Here is a 19,714-nt window from a genome sequence, read left to right as displayed (position 1 = left end):
TTATGCATGTCATAACCACTCATATGTTCGTAAAGACAAAACGAAACCCAGCAAAATTGTCTTTCACGGCACCAACAAACAGCAAAATTTCCATCTTTTAAAGGTGATTGGGGTGGGGGGACTGCTGTTTCATGTTTCGCTTTTTAAAATAAATACTTTTTTCTTTTTAAACGCTTTGCAAATGAGTGGAATAAATGAAGACATTACAGCCTGTAGCTGCTCATGACTGCCAAGATACTGAAAATTATCATGCCCACAGAAGAGCTGAGGGAAGGAACAAGTCCTCCTACACTGAAGGCAGCGAGCAGGCTTAGTTTAAAATCACTGATGGAAGGAGATTTGAGCTAAGCTGCCTGACTTCACACAGACACAGATCAGGGAGGACTCCTCCATTCCTGTTGTTTCTAGGTGATCTGTGCAGAGGATTGATATTAGTAGTGGCAGAAACATCTTAAACGACCCCAGTTAACTGGTCAGGCTTTACCATTTTTGTTTGCTTTGCAAACCATCTCAGGAAAAAGAACTGACTGTATAATTAAGACACACGTCCACAAGCACACTCCCCCCCTCTGCAACCCCTTCCCTGGAATATTATTAAATAAAAGAAAAAAGGCAAACCAAAAGAAGACGACCCCGAAAAACATCTTCTCAACAGGCTTTGCTGACAAAAGGCACAGGAAGAAGGGAACTGCTCTTTCTTCGCAGTGCTTCTAACTCTTAAGACACATCAGGGAAATACAACGCCAGGCGCAAACCGCAGCCACCACTGACGGGCAGCCCATCACCTTGGCTGGAAGGCTGCTGCTTGCCAGAGGCATTCGCGCAGCAAACAATGCTGCCGAGTTCCTAACAGGAATTCCTGGCAGCTGATGCCTCCGCGGGCGGAAGTGATTCTGGTCCAAATACTTCCTTTACCGCTGATAACACGCTCCTGCCGCTTGCGATGCCAAAGCTTAACAGATAAGGAGAGGATCTTCCATGCACCGTAATCCAATCCTGTTCTGACAAGGGGTTATTTTTAGAAGGCAGCCACATGAACGCAGACACGGAGAGACAGAGACCCTGCTGTTTGGGGGGGGGTGAATCTGTGTCAGATCAAGACTGCTCAAGTGATGCGAAGGCACGTTACAGCACTTTGTCCTTCACCAGTGGGTTTTTCAGGGAGCAAAGAATGTTATCTGGGAAGGGCAGAGCTGATCAGCTCTCAATATTCCATTACTAAAACCTACTCAACTAAAGATAATTTCATAATTCTTTCAAGCGAAGAACAACGTATTTCTGGCAAGAAGTAAAGATATTTATGGAATAGCTAATCACTATTCCTCCTGTTTATATTAATGGCACATTGCACGAAGTAAAACCACATTTGCACCATGTTAGAGGGAGAATCATTTTACCTTTGTATCACTTAGCGATGCAGAGGTTTTGTTGAAACAGTTCAATTCCTAAATATTAACAAGCCTGAAAGCTCAAAAGGCAGCGAGACTGTGCGACACAGCTGCTCCGCTGAGATACTCAAATTACGTGTGAAGGAGTTACCCTGAGCAGCTCTACAGCTAAAAACCAAAACCTGGAACATGCAATCAAATTAGCCTGGGCTGAGCACCATGCTCATGAACTGACCTTCAACGTGTGTCTGGAAGATGCTGCACAGTTTAGTGTGTACACACCAACTCTTCCTGCGTTAGTTCAGCGATCTGCAGTACACCACGCAGGGCTGGGACAACCCAAGCCCCTAAGGGGGGAGCTTTCCCATCTAGCAGACCTGGAAATCATGCTGAAATTTAATAAGCTGCCTTAGAAACTGATTGTGAACTGATCTGAATTGACATTGGTGTGATTCAGGCACTTCTGAAGTTAAATACATGGTGAGCCCTTTTGCCTTGACCTAAAATCTGGAAGAGATGCCAAGGATTTCTACTCCATACTTCAGTGCTTAACTGAACACCAATATGTGTGTAACCAACGTTTGCTTTTTTGCATTAATGAACTGAGTTTTGACGTTCTAGAGAGAGGAGAGGCATCACAGGCAGATGTTAGGCGAGAACCGTGGCAAGGCAGCGGAGCTTAGGAGAGAAGGAAGCCAGCAGAACCAACCCAACCCACGCTGAGTAATCGCAGTCCAGCCACGGCCTAATAACATCTCCCTTGGGAGACAGACCACAGCCAGGCTGAACCACTGCTCCTGCTAACAAGACTCCTAAACATTTCTGCAATATTAGGCTAAAATAAATCTATTATGCAGAACCCGAATTCTCACTGTAAAATTAAAAATCAGTGACGCAACCTTAAAAAATAAATGCAGTAATAAATGTAAGGTTTTTCAGCAAAATACCAGTGAATTTCTGGCACGGATGCAATCTGTAAAGCCTATCCTGTAACTACAGCTTTGACATCAACTACCTTTGCCTGGTAAACCAGCAATTTCCTGCTGATGCAACATGTGTCCTGCTGGCCAGATGCAGATAAGGTTAAAATACATTACTGTTGAAAGCAGGATAGCAGAACATTTCTGAAGAAATTTTTCATCCCAAAATGCCCCTAGTTTTGTTAGCATGGTGCTAAGGATAAGAAGAGAACAAATCCTTTTTTATACATCTCAGAAAGTTAATTTAAAACGATCTCATGAGGTGAAATGCCAAGATATTAATACCAATTGCACCATGAGACCATATTATAAGTGACATAAACGTTACAAAACAATCTGAAATTTGGCCAGGCTGTTAATAGACAGCATTACACAATTCCTGACACAGCCAGATAATACTGCATTTCTGCTATGCAAATTTTTAACAGTGAATAGATTTTGAAAGCAGTTTACACCCACTACCCCTCAGATGCAACTTGGTAATTCGCTATTAGGTGCCAAGCTGTCATTTACAAGTCACTTCAGCCTACTGCTATTCTCTAGTCTACCTTGTTATCACAAAGGAGCCACCAATGAATGCCACTCAATTAAAATGCATGAGCCCTATATGAACCTATTTTTAAGTCTGTAAACTAATACTGCTGTTGTATTAATAGCTGTCATTTATTTTACCATTAATACTGGCCTTTTACTAAGGAAATACTGTAATGCCCTACCCTTTTGTATTTCAGGAGAAAAGCTCTGCTCTTGAGATATTTTTATCCGTGTAAAAAAGTCAGTGCAGCATGGAGATCTATCAGAATCTTGCTTAGAAAAAAGGGACACGAGGCACAGAGCTGGTACTTTGGGCCTGATTCACCTTATTTAAACATGTTTTGCTTTAGGTACAGAAATAGTTAAGTGGTGGGAGCAGAGAACTGACCCCCTCACCACACACAAATCACACTTTTAGGACAGTGCCCCCCGCTCTCCTCCCGCCTTCGCAACACCCACACATGAGAGGAGACAGCTCAGGGGCCTGACACAGCTCGACAGCCAACACTACTTTTTTCCTCCTGGGCCGTATCCTTGCCTGGTTACTGTTTTTCACCCAGACCACTCCTCTGGTTACAGCAGTGGGTGCTCTGCTATGCTGGAGGGCACAACTGAGCAGGAGCGGGGAAAGCTGGAGGTGCAACAACAGCACCACAAAAATCAGTGCCAGACAGCACCAGGTCCTGCTGTGGAAAGCAGAACACGCTCCAGGTTTGTTGGCAGAACACCACAAAGAAAATCTGTGAAGAATATATTATTTGATTTTAACTTCTCCCTCTCATGAACACAAAAATCCCAGCGTATCAACCCTAAAGTATGCCCTGCCATCCTTAAAACATCCCAAGAAATGATTAAACCCACAAAAGAATTACATTATTTGTCTTCAAAATGCTTCAAAGGCTCGTGCCATGCACAGGTGGTAATCTGTCTCTAGCCGGCACATTGTGCTGAGTATCTCTGAACGATGGAAAGAAAAACTCTGAGGATGCAAAAAACATCGGTGCGTACAGAGAAACCTGCTCAACACCTACTCCAACATAAAACTCCCATCCAAAATGACTGAAAAATTAGTGGTGTCAAGTCAGAAAATTGTGAGGAGACAAAAAAATAGGGACATAGATCCCACGTTTTGGTCTAACTTGCTCTGCCTTTGGGTGCAAGTGCATCTGCCAGTGCACGTACATCCTATGCTCAGCAGAATGGACCTACTTAGAGCCACTAAGTGTGAATAACAGTAGATACAAGCCCTGAATAGGACACAAACTCCTCCTCGGTTGGAATTTGACAGAGACAGAAAAAACAGATGCATAATTCTGCTTGCAAAACTGTCAAGTACGGAAACATGAAAGGCTGTAAATAATTCACTCTGTATTACAGGAAATGTTTTACAAATGAAAAGGTTGTAACCTCTTTTTGGCTACAAGGCTGGCAGATGCTGGAGGCATTCCTGCTTCTCTAAGTGCTGAACAAGATGTGCCCTGTTTATGAGAAACTAGCAGTGATTCTTGGTTCTCAGCCCTCCCCAGCACTGCTCAATGAAAAATGCTTCTGCCTGTATTTCTGAGGGATGGATCACAAAGGAGTGAAGCCTGCACACTTCCAGAAATGCAACTCAGGCTGACTAGCAATTTCTTGTATTCTGATGACACAGCTGCTGCAATGCACAATGCAGAGCTAAGACAACGTGAAGAGAATGGATAAATTTGAATTATTTATGTTTACATAAATACGTTCACACAATTGTTTAAAGATGCATACACAAGCTAAAAAACATGCATGCAGTTATTACAGATGACTCAGTAATGAATGTTTGATGCAATCTTAAAACAGTGACATCAGTCAAATCCAGTGGAAGTAAAATCATCTCCAGCCTCAGAGGGGTGGCCACATGGCTGAGCACAGATTCTGGCCCAGTACACGGAAGCAATTCCTAATAAAGAGACCCTACTGCCTTAACTTCTTATCACCAAACATTTTCCAAGAAACTAAACCACCCTTGGCGGAGGTCCCTCTACCACCTCCCCCACCAGGTTAGTGGGCAGCCAAACACAACGATGTTTTGTACATTAAAAAAAGAAACTGAAACTCACCTGTATGTTGCCAAAGTCCACGTTTTCATAGTGGAAATGTGCACATTCAGCCATCTTCGGGAAATGACCCTTTGTAAAGGATAACCTGAAGCACATCAAAAGCACACCATAAGATAGATACAAATCACTGAAACAATGCTCAGCATCAAGTACTGTTATAAAATGCAGTTACTGCTATCAAATAATATCGCCTGTCTCATCCTAAAGCCAAGGGAACAGCGGGATTTGTTGATGTGCTGCACCAAAACAGTGGAGAAAGCAACTGAGTGAGAAAGACAAACTAAATTGCAAAGTGGCTTTTATCATTGCATCCGTAAAAGAATTGTGTGGCATTTCATCAACACCAAAGCCCACATCTTTAAGAAACGGTGCAGGGACAAGCTGCTCTACCTTTACAAAAGCATTTCTGCAGTGCACATAAACAGCCTTACACGAGACACATAGGAAAGTAGAACTTTACCTGTGAAAGGCATCACAGCCCATCAGTCCCGGGTTGATGTATCTGAGGGTGCAGAACAAACGCTATTTATCCTTTGCCTTTTTAAAATTCAAAAGTGAGGCATAATTATTCCCAAGTGTCTCCAGTTACAATGATGGCTGACGGGGAGATCCTCTGGCTCTGCAACATGCTCTTGCTTCTGCTGAAGCTATTATAGACTCCTATAGATATTTCTGGTGGTGAGCCAATGAGATTGTCATTATCTAGCTCTCTCTTCCCACGGGAATATAAGTGGGAAGTGAGATGCAGCATCTGGCTGCTCAGCACTAGAACAAAGAGCCATTTCCCTTACAGCATCAGAGCACTACAGAGCGGTGATCCGAACGCACAGATCAATCGATACTGGGGACTTCTGGTCCTCAAGTCAGCATTCTTAGCAAAGACAAGTCAAGTAATATTGATTACTTTTGATCCCCTTCGCAGATTAGAGGTTTGAAACCTCAGCTGTAAGCATAATAAGTTGGTTTAAATTCTCTGGGAGAGAAAGAAGAGAGAAAGATAGTCTAAGCCCACAGAAAAATAAAATCCAGGAGATCAGAGAAGGAAAAATGCCCCTAAAAAAGAAACAAATCATGCAAAACCCATTCAAATGAAGCAGTACAGGGCAGAATGCAACTAAATGAAGAGAGAAAAAATATCAAATAAATCTATCTAGGCCACCCACTTGTCCTGGTTTAGCTTCCCAGAGCATAAGGAGACAGGGAAAATTATCTCATTTATACATCGCCTGGGCTTCTCACTAGGGTTTTTTACTAGATATGTTTTCTGGTCGTGTTTTTAATTAATCATTTTCAGGAAGAAATCACAAAAATTTAAAAATACAGTAACAGTGAAGTTCAAAACTCTAACGAGCTTTGCTTCTATGGCCAGAAACAGGTGAGAGTGCCAACAAAACTTCTCACGTCTGCAGTTTTAGACTGCATTAGCTGTCATTTACTTTGTTTCACACAGATTTTGGTTGCTCTGATGAAGACACTATCAAAACTGTTGCCAAATGCTCGTGCTGTATTGCAGCATAATAGTTCAAACCCAGGATATCAAGACTAAAAGCCCAGCAAAGACAGGAAAATCAAAGAACACGGCTCTTACTTTTTCACATTCTTCACTTTCATACTTGCTGTGCTGCCACAGGTCCGGAGCGGCAACTCCCCTGGAATGTCAGGGATATCTGCACCTCTTGCCTGCAAAAAAAGAAGAAAAAGCAAGGAACTTAAAATCTGACTGCATGCTCTGACTACCAGGGCTAAGCAGCAGCCCAAGTACTTTTATAGATACGTACAAACACAGCTGAAATCTCATCTGTGCTAGAAGTTGTACTTCTGCCTTTTTAACAAGGAAAACTTAACCCCAGGAATACAAAAATCGGATGTCTCTTCCTGAACCATGTTGCAGAGCCTTGCTAATTCCTAGTAACAACTGTGAGATTCAGTATTCATTACTACTTCTAGTTCCCAAAGAGGAGATTTTCAGAGCTAGGAGTCTAACATACATTCCTAAAGTCCATACTTAGACTCCTCATTAAGTACCTGATTTTCCAAACATCTGTGCACTTAGATTCAGGCAGAGGCACTGGAAGACGCTGGATAGCTCACACAGTGGAAAATCAAGTTAATGACAGAGCTGCTCGTATGTGGGAGGCAAGCTTTTAAAAGAGATGTTTGAAGCTGTTGCTGTAAGTGCATGAACATATTACAATTAATTAATCACTAAACCACATTTATTTTAGTGAGGCCGCAACTCCAAACTCCTTCTTTTCATTTGTTCTGTCGTGCTTTCCCATCCTGTCCTTCCTCCAGCTGTTTTTTCATAAGCCGTGAGCTCTGCTGGGATGGCATTCACCATCACAGGAGACTCTGAAACACTCCATACCACGTGTTTCTCCTGCTGTGCTGTACCAGGCCCTAAGCTCCAGAGGAATGAGGGGTTTTAGGTGAGGCTTTTATGAAGAGAGCAGTGATCAAACACAGGCTTCACAGAGCTGAAGGAAGAAAAACGTGGTCCCTGATATTGGCCAGAGATAGCTCATTAGGGATGAGCTGATTAGTGAGATGAGCTGAATGAGATTTTTTCCGCTTTATACAATGCACTACAAAACATTAATAGTGTCCAAAATGGTGAATGTTCAAGCAGGAGGAAGAAAGGCACTTCAGTATTCCTTCTCTTACAGGCCTGGAACAAAAAAGTATTGCATCAAATCCATTTTCCAATGACAGGAGTAAACAGATGACTTCCCCGATCCAGATCGGTACCAATGCTTCTGAGCTGGTCCACCAAAAGATCTCTGAACAGAGATGATCAGCCCAAAAGCTGTTACATCTAACAGAACACAGTTGTACGCTGCAGTGTAAAATATGGAAACAACTTGGTCCTCACCCCCAAAACTTTAGACAATTACAATTCAAGCTAGCAGCCCACATACGGGATGAACAATGGGGGAATCTTTCTTGTTCCCTCCTCCTCCCCGAAGCTCTCTTTGGCTTGACGTGGGTCAGATTTACATACGCTTCACCACATAGCGAAGAGCTGCAGTAAACAGGTCAAAATCATTCACCATGCCTCTATTCATTAACCAACAGCAACAGAGCTAGAGGAGTGATTCACCTCATTCAACTCCAGAGGTGCACGAGGTACGTGGCTACAACTCTGGTATCTACCCAAGGCTACTTTTACAGTCACCAGAGATAAGCAGGGACTTTGGGTCCGGTTCACCCACTTCAGACAATGAGATTAGGACAAAAGCAGCCGTGCTGCAGGAGTAGCTATTTCTGCCTTGGTACAGGGAACGCGGGATGAGCCTGGCTCAGCTGCGGACACACACAGCCACATCCACCCAGCCAACATCACCGCGGCTGGGGGGGCTCGAGGAGAGCACGTTCTCTGCTCCCAGACAAATTCCTGTTATTTCCAGCACTGCCCTTGGAAAAGGGATGCTGCAGCTACTATGAGTGAGCTCCCCCCTTCCAACGTTACTGAATAAATTTGAAGCCAGGACACTCACTCTCCCAGTTGTGCCTTTCACAGCCCTGAACTCCGGCAGCGCGTTAACGCCGTTACCCCACAGCTGCACAGAACATGCACACGCACGCACCGAAGAAAAACAAGGACAATATTTAGACCCTTAAACAAACCTATCCTTGGCTGACTGACTCTTACTAAGTACACAATTACTTTAGTGTGCAATAGGACGCTTGAGAGTCTCATTATGAATTTTAACATTAAGAGGATCACCGATTTAATAAACCTTACAGGTCTTTTACATAACAGAAGTAACTAACTACAGTAATAAATGTGCCATTCCTGGAAGCTGCTTTTAGGTAAAGCTGGATGTGCTTGCCTCAATTTTCTAAGGAACAGAATTTCTGTAGGAAGAAAAATAATTTTTCTTCTCCATCAGCAGTAGAAGCTGGTGGGATATAAAAATGGATAAACAAATCTGACAGAAAAACGTGGGCTTCAAGCCAGTTTGCAGCAGTGGGTAGAGACTACCCTGGATCTGACTCAAAGCAGCGTAGGCAAAACTCACACCTCCAGGAGACTTAAATGCCAGCATCTCTCTTTGAAAAAGTTGTATTATCCTCTTCTTCCCAGTTGAGTTATGTCCAAATCATGCTGGAAGGAGATATCTGCCTGTCCCATTTCCAACAGCATCTATCCATTTAAATGGACTACAATGAGATGCACTACAGTAATTAACTTCGGTTGCTTTTCCAATTAGATCTGAGCTCTCTGGACTCTGCTGCAGAATAACAATCTCTCATAAATCTCTACAGTGGAGGAAAAAGTGCGTAATGGTGATCCTGTGCAAGTTCAAATCTTTAGTCTGAGGTACTAACACCAGAAAAAACTTGGTGAATAGATGGGTAAGCAAAAAAGAAACTTATTGCCATTTCAGAAACCATGTTACTCCAAAATAAACTGCAATGACTTTCCATTTAAACCAAAGATACACAGCCACATAAAAGCACACTTTATTCACCACTAGTTCGTACCTGTTTTGATCCAAAACCTGGCATGCAAAATGTCACCCTAGATTACCCTCATCTCAAGATACAAAGAAAACAAACCAAATGAGATTTGTCATCTTTTGTGCTTTGTGTCACAGTAATTTAATTTTAAAAATCATTTGGAAACAGTTGGATTATTTACATCTGAAAATTAGCTAGCTAGCATCAGCAGTTGCTCCTCACTTCCCTATTTTCTATGCATCGCTGTTCTGTGGAAACCTAGTAATTGCATAGCAAATCTGTTTATGCAAATTATGCAGTTCCGTTTTCACAGCTTAATGTCACGGCTGCATCAATCTGCTTTGGTCCGAAACTTGGGAAGGAAATTAGGACTCGATCCAGAACGCAGACGACTGACTTTATCAGGACTCTCAGTCCTCTCACATTTCAGTGGAAGGTTCTTGAGCAACACCACTTCACCAGCCTCCCCTGACCTAACAGCCTCCTACCAAAAGCCCTCTAAAGACTACATTTATATTAGCAGCAGTTGGGACAATATTTGAGAACTTCAGTACTTTGTAACAGGTACCCACATCAACTGCAAGGCTGATAGATCCCACTAAAATGTCTGCGCTAAGCAATTTTGGGAGAAGGCCTGTCTGTCTGTCCTACACACCCCCCACGGATGCTCCTTCCATTTCTAAATCATCCCAGCCATTTGCTTGGCGGGTATCAGGAGGACCCCTGAAGCACCTACATCCCACTCCCTGGGAATCCGAGAGCTCTCAAAATCAGGGTGTCTCGCTTTAAGCATCTAAGTTTGAAATCCTTGGTCTTTGTATTTATAGACATGATTTGGAAAACTTCAGCTTTGTGCTCTCCAGCACACAAAACCTTAGTCATAAATAATTTATATCTAACAATTCCATTGCACAATATGAAAGGATTTTCTCCTAAAAAGTCTCATTGCATTTATCAGAAAACATGACAACCTGTCTCTCTCACATCCAGAAACGTAACACAGTCTGAAAATACACGTAAAATTGAAGAAAATAGTCCAGTGAACATGATGTGATAAAGTTTCCACCTTGGTATCCTCAGAAGGGGAGAATATAGAAACGATCCAAAACCCACAGCTCTTCTCCTCCTGCCACAGACACTGGGGTGCACAAGAAAAGAAAACATGGAATCCCACTAAACTCCAGTAGTCCCGTAATTGGCAAACTGGTTTTGGTCACAAACTGATCACAATACTATTGAAATGCCCCTGAGGAGGTACCATATACAGGAACAGACACAATGCAAGACTTGACAGGTCAGCAGCTACCCAGGCTATGAAACCTAGTGGGATTTCTGAAGGCAGAAATTTACTCCTAATCCAAGGTTAACACAAAGCACGAATAACTAATAGACAGGCAGTAATATTTATGCATCTTCCTACCATCAGTCCCTCACCAAAACCGCTTGGAGGGACCAGATTGCTCTGGATTCTTTCAGCACATGGCCTTGTTTCTAAAAATGGCAGAGCTGATTCAAAATGCTAGTTGGTTTCCATGACAGTCTTTTCTTTACATCATCTTCATTTCCCCTTGACTTTCTTGGAGGGGAAGGAAAAAAAAAAAGAGGGGAAAAAAAACCCCAAACCACCACCACAAAACCCCCTGAGCCTTCCAAAAACCAAAAAGCTTTCTTAGAGTTTTATTTCTTCACTGAAGAAGAACAGCAGGAAACAGAAGTGTTTCAGTAAAGGACATTACTCAGTGGTGAGGAGTTGTCTACGTAACTTGAGCGAGAGGATGAACCGAAGTGGCCACTCTACACGGGTCAGTATTTGAAGTGGGTGTTTATGCACAAGGACATCAACAGCTATTCCAACTCCTGGGTACCAACCAGTTACACAAAGCTGGCTAGGCATCAACTTCTTAGCAGAGCTTATCCTGCAACATTAGACAGAAACTGTCCTACAAAAATCCCCTGATCACTACGAGGTGAAATGCAATGGCTCCATTAGCACCATCTTGGTTTTACCAATTACTGCTAAGAGTCAGCCTGAAGGACAATGAAAGAAAAAATATGGTTCATCTCAGCTTCATACTCCACAGCCACTAACAACCTCTAGGGAAAGAAAGCACACTCTGCTTCTACTTTGTGTGTTGTAACAACTATCCTGGTTCTTCACAATAAAGCAAAGGGAAAAAAATGCTTTCACTAAACTGAAAGTCACCATTTCTGAGTGACTACAAATAACTCCAAATCAAACGTCCCAATTCTGCAGGATTTTTTTGTCCAAGTGCTATCTCTAAAACTATTAAAATGCACCTGAGCACAGGAAGGCTCTAACTGGGTCAACTTTCCTGAATGGAAGAAATGGATGGGAATTAATAAAGATGCAACATTCATCCAAAAATGACAGAGGTACAGCGGCAAAATGATGGAAGTGCAAGTATTTCCCAAGTTCTTTATATTACCGCTTGCCATTGATTCATTTAGTGGATGCAAATGAGTTTCCTAAGTATTTTCATACAGGACGTTTGTATGACTTTAACACATTTCCGCTACGTTTTTCAGACCTGCTTAAGATATCTGGACACATTTAAAATTAAGATGTAATTGCATCTGGTTTATGTACCCAGGTCCAACAATCTCAGCTTAAAGAAAAATATCTGCTCATTGTATTACAGCAGCTTTACCGAAGAAGTAAAAAATTACTCCCCTCCAACTCCACATTTCCCAGCTGACCATCTTAAGAATTAATATCCGTGCTATTCATGGTCTGATCAGCAGAGCGCAGCACTGGCACATTTAATAACCACCCAGAGGGTATGCAAAGCTGCAAACCAAGGACAAGCTCCTGTTCTTATACCCAAGAGCCCTGTGTACCCATCTCGATTTGCAGAAGCTGGCTACGCACCCTCACTCCTCAGAAGGGAGCAAAGCATCAGATAAAATTGTACCTTTGAGAGTGCAAGGTCTAGGATACTCTGATTACAGCAATTCAAGCCACTGTCTGCAAAGGAACAGCTTTGAGATCCAACAGAAAGGCAAAAAGGTGCTTTTTCTGATGAGAAATACTTGAACCTTTTAAAGTTTAAATTTAAATATTTTTTTAAATTATAGTCATCACTTAGCTTCCTACCCAGCATAAATACCTCGATCCCTGTTGCAAAGATAAAAGAAACATCCTTTCTGATGTGCCAAAGGACAGCTGTAGGACTGGCTTATGGGAAGGCATAGCTCAAGGCCAGAACGGCTGGAGTAATTAAAGGCAGTACTTTTTATTTTAGCTCTCATTTCGGGGATTGTGGAATGTGAGGAAACAAGTTACCCAGCCAGGGATGCCTTTAAAATCTCATGGTAAATGAGAAATGTGATAGAGAAAGCCAGTGGAAAAATGACAAGTGCTTCCTTCCAGTAAGGAAACTCTGAATACTGTCTATGCACATTCTTAATCACGTCTAAGAAATCTGCATTCAATAAAGAAGATACTTTAATGTGTATCATTTTTTTGAGTTTAGGACTTTTAATTCCATTTTCCACATTCCTTGTCAATGTTGAATTGTTCTAGCCAGTACTTGCTGCATGGCATGGTTAACAGTGAATTCTTCTCTTTCAAAAGACCACACAGGATGTATTTTTTCTACTCCCAGCTTCTCCCCTCCAAAGGGGGGAAAAATAAGAAAAAGAAAAAAAAGCACCCAACTTTTAAGCATTGCCATGAGCTGGCAAATTTAGAGCAACCTCTCATTCCTGAGACTCTGCATTATAGAGGAGTTCGTCCAGGGCATCCATTTACCATAGTTTAAAAGAACAGCCTGGAATGAACAAAGAACAAATTTTTAACTATTTATCCACTGTGTTTTCCAATAAAGTTCGCTAGCTCGCAGATACGTGGGTAAAACCATCTCCAGCTCACATGTAAAACAACTAATTTGCTAAGTGGGATCCGAGACGCAGAGTAAGCAGCTTGGCAGCTGTATGAACCTACTTTGGCAACATTACTGTCACTGTGACCAGAATTCACCTCTGAAAGCAGGTTGATTTTATGTCATGACAAGGCTTCCTAAGTGAGGCTTAAAGAGATGGATGGACTTGCACTGATTTTCTGCAGATGAATCAAATGATCAAATGCACCAAAAGGATGGTGGTTATTTCCAGCAAAACAATCCCACACTTGTATTTTCTTTCAGAGCTATCATTTGTTTTAGAGACAAAAATGGATGCACCAAGCAAAAATGAATGGTTAGCTACCGAGGACAACATTAGCATGATAACTACCTGACAGCTTTAAGTTTGGACTTGACATTGCTATAGTGAAGCAGCAGTGAGATCGCCTTATTACCATTCACAAAGATCTCAGCCCAGGGAGCTGCAGCGGTACAGTACAGAGCCTCACATAATAGCATACTGGCTAAGGAATGTACTTTCTTTAAGAACAAAAATCCCACATACAATATGCGTGGGAAAAGCAGCCAGGGTTAGAGTCCTTCTTCTGTACAGCCTACAAAATAAATTTTAGAAAAAAAGCCACAGAAAACAGAACATCCAATAGGCACAATACTTTGATTCCAGTTCCTTGTTGTCTAAAAAAAGACCCCAGAAATCCCAGACCTTGTTTGATGCACAATTTCTACAGTCTATTGTTTCACAGAGGGAGGAGGGGATCCTAATCATGGCTTAGTTATAAAAGGACAACTGGAACTTTGGGTTGTTATGGTAGAAAGCAATTTCTCATCACACAAAAAACCTACAGAGATTAATTCAGTCTAAAACTAGCAAATACCACTCTGGTAAGTCCCCTGGCCATATCCAGTGATTATGTAAATAACAATATTATGTTATAGGTATAAATCAGCTTAGAAACTGAAGAACTTTCCCAATGCAGTAGAAGAAAGATTGGGAAGGTGGAAAAAACAGCAGCCTGACATTTAACCCCAATATCTGAGTCAGCAGAGCTAACATGAAATTATGCCTATGAAGCCAATCTGGGCTCAGCTTTTTGTTTATAAAGAGAGCTGTTTCCAATGGCATAAAATACAAAACTGGTATATGATACACTCATTTTCCAAACCCTTATAATAACACAGTAATGTGAAGAATGTTTCTACTTGTAACGTGCAATTTATACCATAAGCTGTCCATAAACTTCTGAAGAACAGAACAAAAGTCAGTTCATTAACTTTGTATGAGTGTGGCCCAGGGAAGCTTGGCCTGTGATCACACACCCCGCGCTGGCTGAGCCGCTGGCGCAGCCTCCAGCTGCTGGGCACCATAACCAGGCAGGATTCTGTAAACCTGCCCCCCTGACCAACTGTTCAAAACCCTCCCGGCCTCAGTGAGCCTGTTCTCTCAACCAGGATAGGAACGGCGACACGTGCTGGCAAACCTGAGGTGACAGTGCTCTCCAGAAATGACCTGCCATCACGCAGGTGAGGTCAGAACGGGACACTTGACGTAGGCTGCAAGAGCTGCACAAAGGTCTTGCCAAGCTACTGGTCAGTCAAACTGGGAAAGCAAATGACAACCTCTTCCTCACCACTAAGAACATGAACTCTGCAGAAATCAATGGTGACAATCTTCATCCTTCAAGGATGTTTTCTTGCATTCATAAATAAAACAGATTGGTTTTTTTTACCCTAAATGTCAATATTTAAGAAGGAAAAGACTGAGACATAAAAACACATGTGCAGAGGAAAAGAAACTAAAAGAAATGAAGATATTCCTACATATGCATGCAACTGTAACACACCAGACTATTCAGACTAAGAAATCAAGAGCAGTCAGGTAGTCACATACAAGTACAGGGAAAAAACGCAGTGCCACAAAGCAAGAATCAATAGTTAAAACTTCAGGTTCTGCAACCAAAGAGCAACTTCAGATGTTTTCAAGCTGAAAATATTTGCTTGCAGTACAAGCCACAGAGCAAATCAAGAACACACAGACCCCAAAATCTCTTTTACACCGTCTGAAACAGAAGGTGCATGAGGAGCACTGTTAGCCCAAGGGCATAGTTTCATGATAACCTGGCTTGAAGAGGTAAAGCCAAATTTTTAAACTCCCACCCCAATCCTTCAGCCCCAGGCTACTCTCTCCTACTTCCTCTCATTGCAGCTGCAACTGTTTCAGTGCCTACAGTGCAAGTCCCTGAAACAATCCAGATTAAAGAAGAAAGCTGAACTTCTTTTGGGGGATTTATTTTAAAATGAGATTAGCTCAGTGATTCACTTCTCAGCTCCTCATCCCAGAAACTCTCTCAGGGTAACTGTCCTGAGACTGCCCTCTGTAGCATGGGAGATGGGAAGGAGTAATCAAAGACAGAAACTTCTTAAAGTAGATTTCTGCAGTAGGGAAGCCTGGTGTAATTGGAACCCACCGAAGACCACATCCAGTCCCACACAGATACCACAGAGTCGATACCGTGCCGATGTTACGGAGAACAGCAGCGATTTTCAGTCTGAAACTGGGATGTCTTACTCATAGGAGGTCACACATCCTCACATAATCAGGTCACAGCCACAATCCCATGGATCCCATGCTAGCTGAGGAAAATTAACTAAAGGAGACATCACCTTCTAAGGTGAGAAACAACTCAAAGCCTTACTTGATGGAAAAAGCACTTGCAGTAAGCCCCTATAGCATCCATCACAAATTTTCATGGAAAAACCCTAAAGCAAAGATGAAGTGTTAAGACTGCTAGTTCAAAAACGTTGGGTTTTGCAGTCAGATTCATCTGTGCCCTAGCAACCACAGTATTCAATCAAATACCAACAAACATCACACAGACCTACACCGACACAGCAATGACCAATATAAATGTAGTAAAGCAGAATTGTATGGAATGATTTAAATTAAAAAAAAAAAAAAAAAAAAAAAAAAAAACAGGCTAAAGATTACCAACATTTTTAGGGAATAATTTATCACCATGTAATTAAGAAGGCTGAATCATGGCAAAAAAATTAATGCCTACAGCCTTCAGCAAGACAACATACACTCTGACATGCTTTGTTTGTCTCTTGGGGTTAACCTGGGTGTGGGGAATGGAAGGGGATAGATGAGCAATCTATTGACAACCCCTCAAAAACTGTTCCGTCTTTTTTTTTTGTGTTGTGGTAATTAAGCAGCAATGAATACTGATTAAAATAACTCAACCACTTATAAATAAGAGACTCCTTTCCTGATGTTCCATCCTCTTTTTGAAGCAGCTGGGACTAGGGAAAAGTGATTGACAGATAAATAAATTATTATTTTTATCTCCCAAATAAGTACATTTCCAACAAATGTGGCATTTCTTACATTATGACAACAAAACATGTGCAAAAAGAGATCATCTTTGGAATGGGGTGGGAGGAAAAGAGGCGGAGGGTCATGACAACATAATCCAGTCTTCAGAGCTCATCTCACACTGCCTCTCAGAACTTACAACCGCGAGCAACCGGGACTAATCACAACAGCATTACCAGCACCATGCTGTCACCAACAGGCAGCTCGTCTGAGCCCAACCAAATCTAAAATGGGTGATAACTAAAAAAGATACTGGGATATTAAACGGTCTGAAACTAAATCTAAAATTCTATAACCTAAAACTCAAGAAATTCAGACTGGTCATTCACAGACTAAGCAGTTGCCACAAAGCTGCTACTCATACCACACACACCACTGAGCCCAGTGGTTTACTCACAGTATGATAAACAGGCACTCAGGCTCCCTAACACCTTAGTAAACCCAGGTTTAAGCACCTAATGTACATTAATGCATATTTATGCCTACCTAAGCTTACGTAATGTGGCAGAGGGCTACTGGGAGCATTCAAAAATTAGCCAATACACTCCAGCACCATCTTTATCTTTTTAATTGACATTATCCCCTATGACCATAAAAGAAGATATACTAGTGGTGCTGTGTAAATACATGACCCAAGCATTTTACTTCGCAAGACACTGAATTTACTGATGTGCATCAGATTCCCTTTGAAATAGATAGATATGCAAAATGAAAAATCAGGGTGCCATAAAACTGGCCATCGTGGTGAACAACAAAACCTTTACTGATCCATTCTTAGTAAATTCTAAGTCATTCCTTCTTTGATAAATGTTACATATCACAGGTTTTAAAACAGAAATTTAGAATATGTATTTGTTTCCTGGATCAACACTGCACTGCAAGACCTCATACACTGTAAAGACAGTAAATGTAACTAGAAACAACTGCTTCTACAGTATCGCCAATGAAAATTAAATGATTGCTATAAATTAATACTTACTGCCAAAAATACGGTATCCATTCTGGTTTAATTGAACTCATTTAATTGGCAAACCCAAATGGAAGCCAATATGCCAATTAAGTGATTGTCCTAACTTTCAAAGATTCTTAGGGACAAGCTTCATGCTGGGAGTTAGCCTGTAACATAAAAATGACTCCCTAACCAAGAGGGAGAGGAGGAGAAAGAACCACACACAACAATATAGTATCTTGCCAAAAGCGTAACATGGAAGAAAAATACTTGATTCATGCAGCAATAACAAGGAAAACAAGTTACGTGAATTGAAAATGAAATATAGGCGACAGGTGCAGTGCCAGACCAGAACTGTTTTGACCAAAATATTATTACAGCCTGACCACTGCTTGGTGTGCTGTATGGAACATTTGTGTCAAATCAACACCTATACCATCCCCACGATCTGAAACACCATTTCTATCCCACTGTTAGCTTTGTTACAAATGGCAGCCTGCGACTCATCTGCTACTCAACCTAAGCTGCAGCAATTCACACAAAAGTGCTGCCGAGTGCTGGATAGAGAAGATACACTCTGGTTTCTGCAGGATTAACAGAAGACTTACTAACCCAGGCAAGTCAAAAATCTGAGAGCCTTCATCAGCACAAAACTAACCTCCAAGCTTTAAGGTAACACTTTCCACCACATTTGAGAAATGTCTTAAGACTCAGAGCCAGAAGCCAACTGCTGGAGCATCCAGGTGAAGAAATATTTAAAGTCCATTTTCACCTAATTGTTCAAATTGTTCAAAAAATAGCAAAACCAAAATTTCAGCTTCCTAGCTACTAAAACTTTAACTTGTAACTGAGACCTTAAAACCTGGGACTTTTTCAAAGAACCTGCAGGTAGGCATTCAGAGTTCAAAAGCATTCTTTTTCCCAAAGACATCTACGGTGTACAGCCCGTCTGAAAACAGGATCAGCCTAACAGAACTGTCTGCACAGTTACTTAAGAGCTCACAACCTGATACTCAGCTGCAGAATTCTGGTGTTCGTTCGTATGTATGCAGAGCACAAAGAGGTGTAAACCACAAGAATAAAAAATCCAAAAAGTCAATTTTTACACATTAAAGGGTATTCTATCTATATACCTCAGTTGCTGAAATGAGATTATTTCAGTAAACCACCTTTTTGGAAATCACCACAGCTGACAGGGCCAAGCAAGCGGATTAACCACACTCCCTTATTCTTCAGATTTTGCCACAGTTCCTAGAAGTATTCATGTTAACTTGGGTCAGGACTGACATACTCATAGACATGCCTGATGTTTTTTGAATTAAGAACCGACCAACCAAACAGAAATAATTTAAAAAGAAACCCTGTATACTCCTATTTTTTGCATCTATTCTTGCAGAAGCCACAGTCAAGATCTGGGGCGGCACTGGGCTAAGTGCTGTACAAAGAATAAGAAACAAACCCTGCACTAAGGAGAGTGAATCTTTCTTTGAGCCTTTACAATTCACTAATCTCTACACACTTTTATAAATTGCATTTAAAAATAGTTTTCTCCTCACTCATGTCCCAGATTTAACGAATGATATATCGAGGTCTCATTAAAAAGCTTTTATTACCTTCACAAGCCACGATACCTTACCTCATCTAGTATCAGATGCTGAAAATACTACAGATCTCGGAATCCATCTGACCTAAGAACTGAGATTATTCCAGGGATTTCATAAGACAGAGTCTAACCCCTGTGCCTTCCTAAAACATTTGTAGGCTTGTATTTTTCCTAAGAAAATTCCATTAGCATAAGCCAAAAAGGATGATGTGTATCAACTGTCTTCTTGTTCATTTATACATTTGCCAAATTCAAGGATTTAGAATGGCTTCCCATCAGTAATTTAGAGGTTCCTATACCACACCTTTTCAGGAAACCTAGTTATAAACCAGTAACCCTTGGGAATACTCCAGCTATTGTCTTGATAACCTCACTATGGACAATGGTACTTCCAGATCCCAAAAGCTACTGTTCAGTGGTGCACCGGGGTGGGGGGAAAGGCTGATTTC

At 41.5% G+C, this 19,714-nt stretch overlaps 1 protein-coding gene across 3 annotated transcripts in view; it reads right to left on the bottom strand.

The window, feature by feature from the left end:
* The window catches only part of ARHGAP32 (Rho GTPase activating protein 32), a 260,901-nt gene that overhangs the window by 139,125 nt on the left and 102,062 nt on the right, over nucleotides 1-19,714 (bottom strand). For 2 of the 3 annotated variants that reach the window (XM_074927289.1, XM_074927288.1), the window contains exons 3-5: nucleotides 6,581-6,672; nucleotides 5,453-5,494; nucleotides 4,993-5,077 (exon numbers count right to left, since the gene is read on the bottom strand). In XM_074927289.1, the coding sequence (XP_074783390.1) occupies nucleotides 4,993-5,077; nucleotides 5,453-5,494; nucleotides 6,581-6,672 (219 nt within the window). The remainder of the gene's footprint in view (nucleotides 1-4,992; nucleotides 5,078-5,452; nucleotides 5,495-6,580; nucleotides 6,673-19,714) is intronic. The other variant, XM_074927290.1, reaches the window with a different exon arrangement.

This window comes from Athene noctua, chromosome 26 (assembly GCF_965140245.1).
Source record: "Athene noctua chromosome 26, bAthNoc1.hap1.1, whole genome shotgun sequence".
NCBI lineage: Eukaryota > Metazoa > Chordata > Aves > Strigiformes > Strigidae > Athene > Athene noctua.
This window is presented reverse-complemented; position numbering and strand designations above follow the sequence as displayed.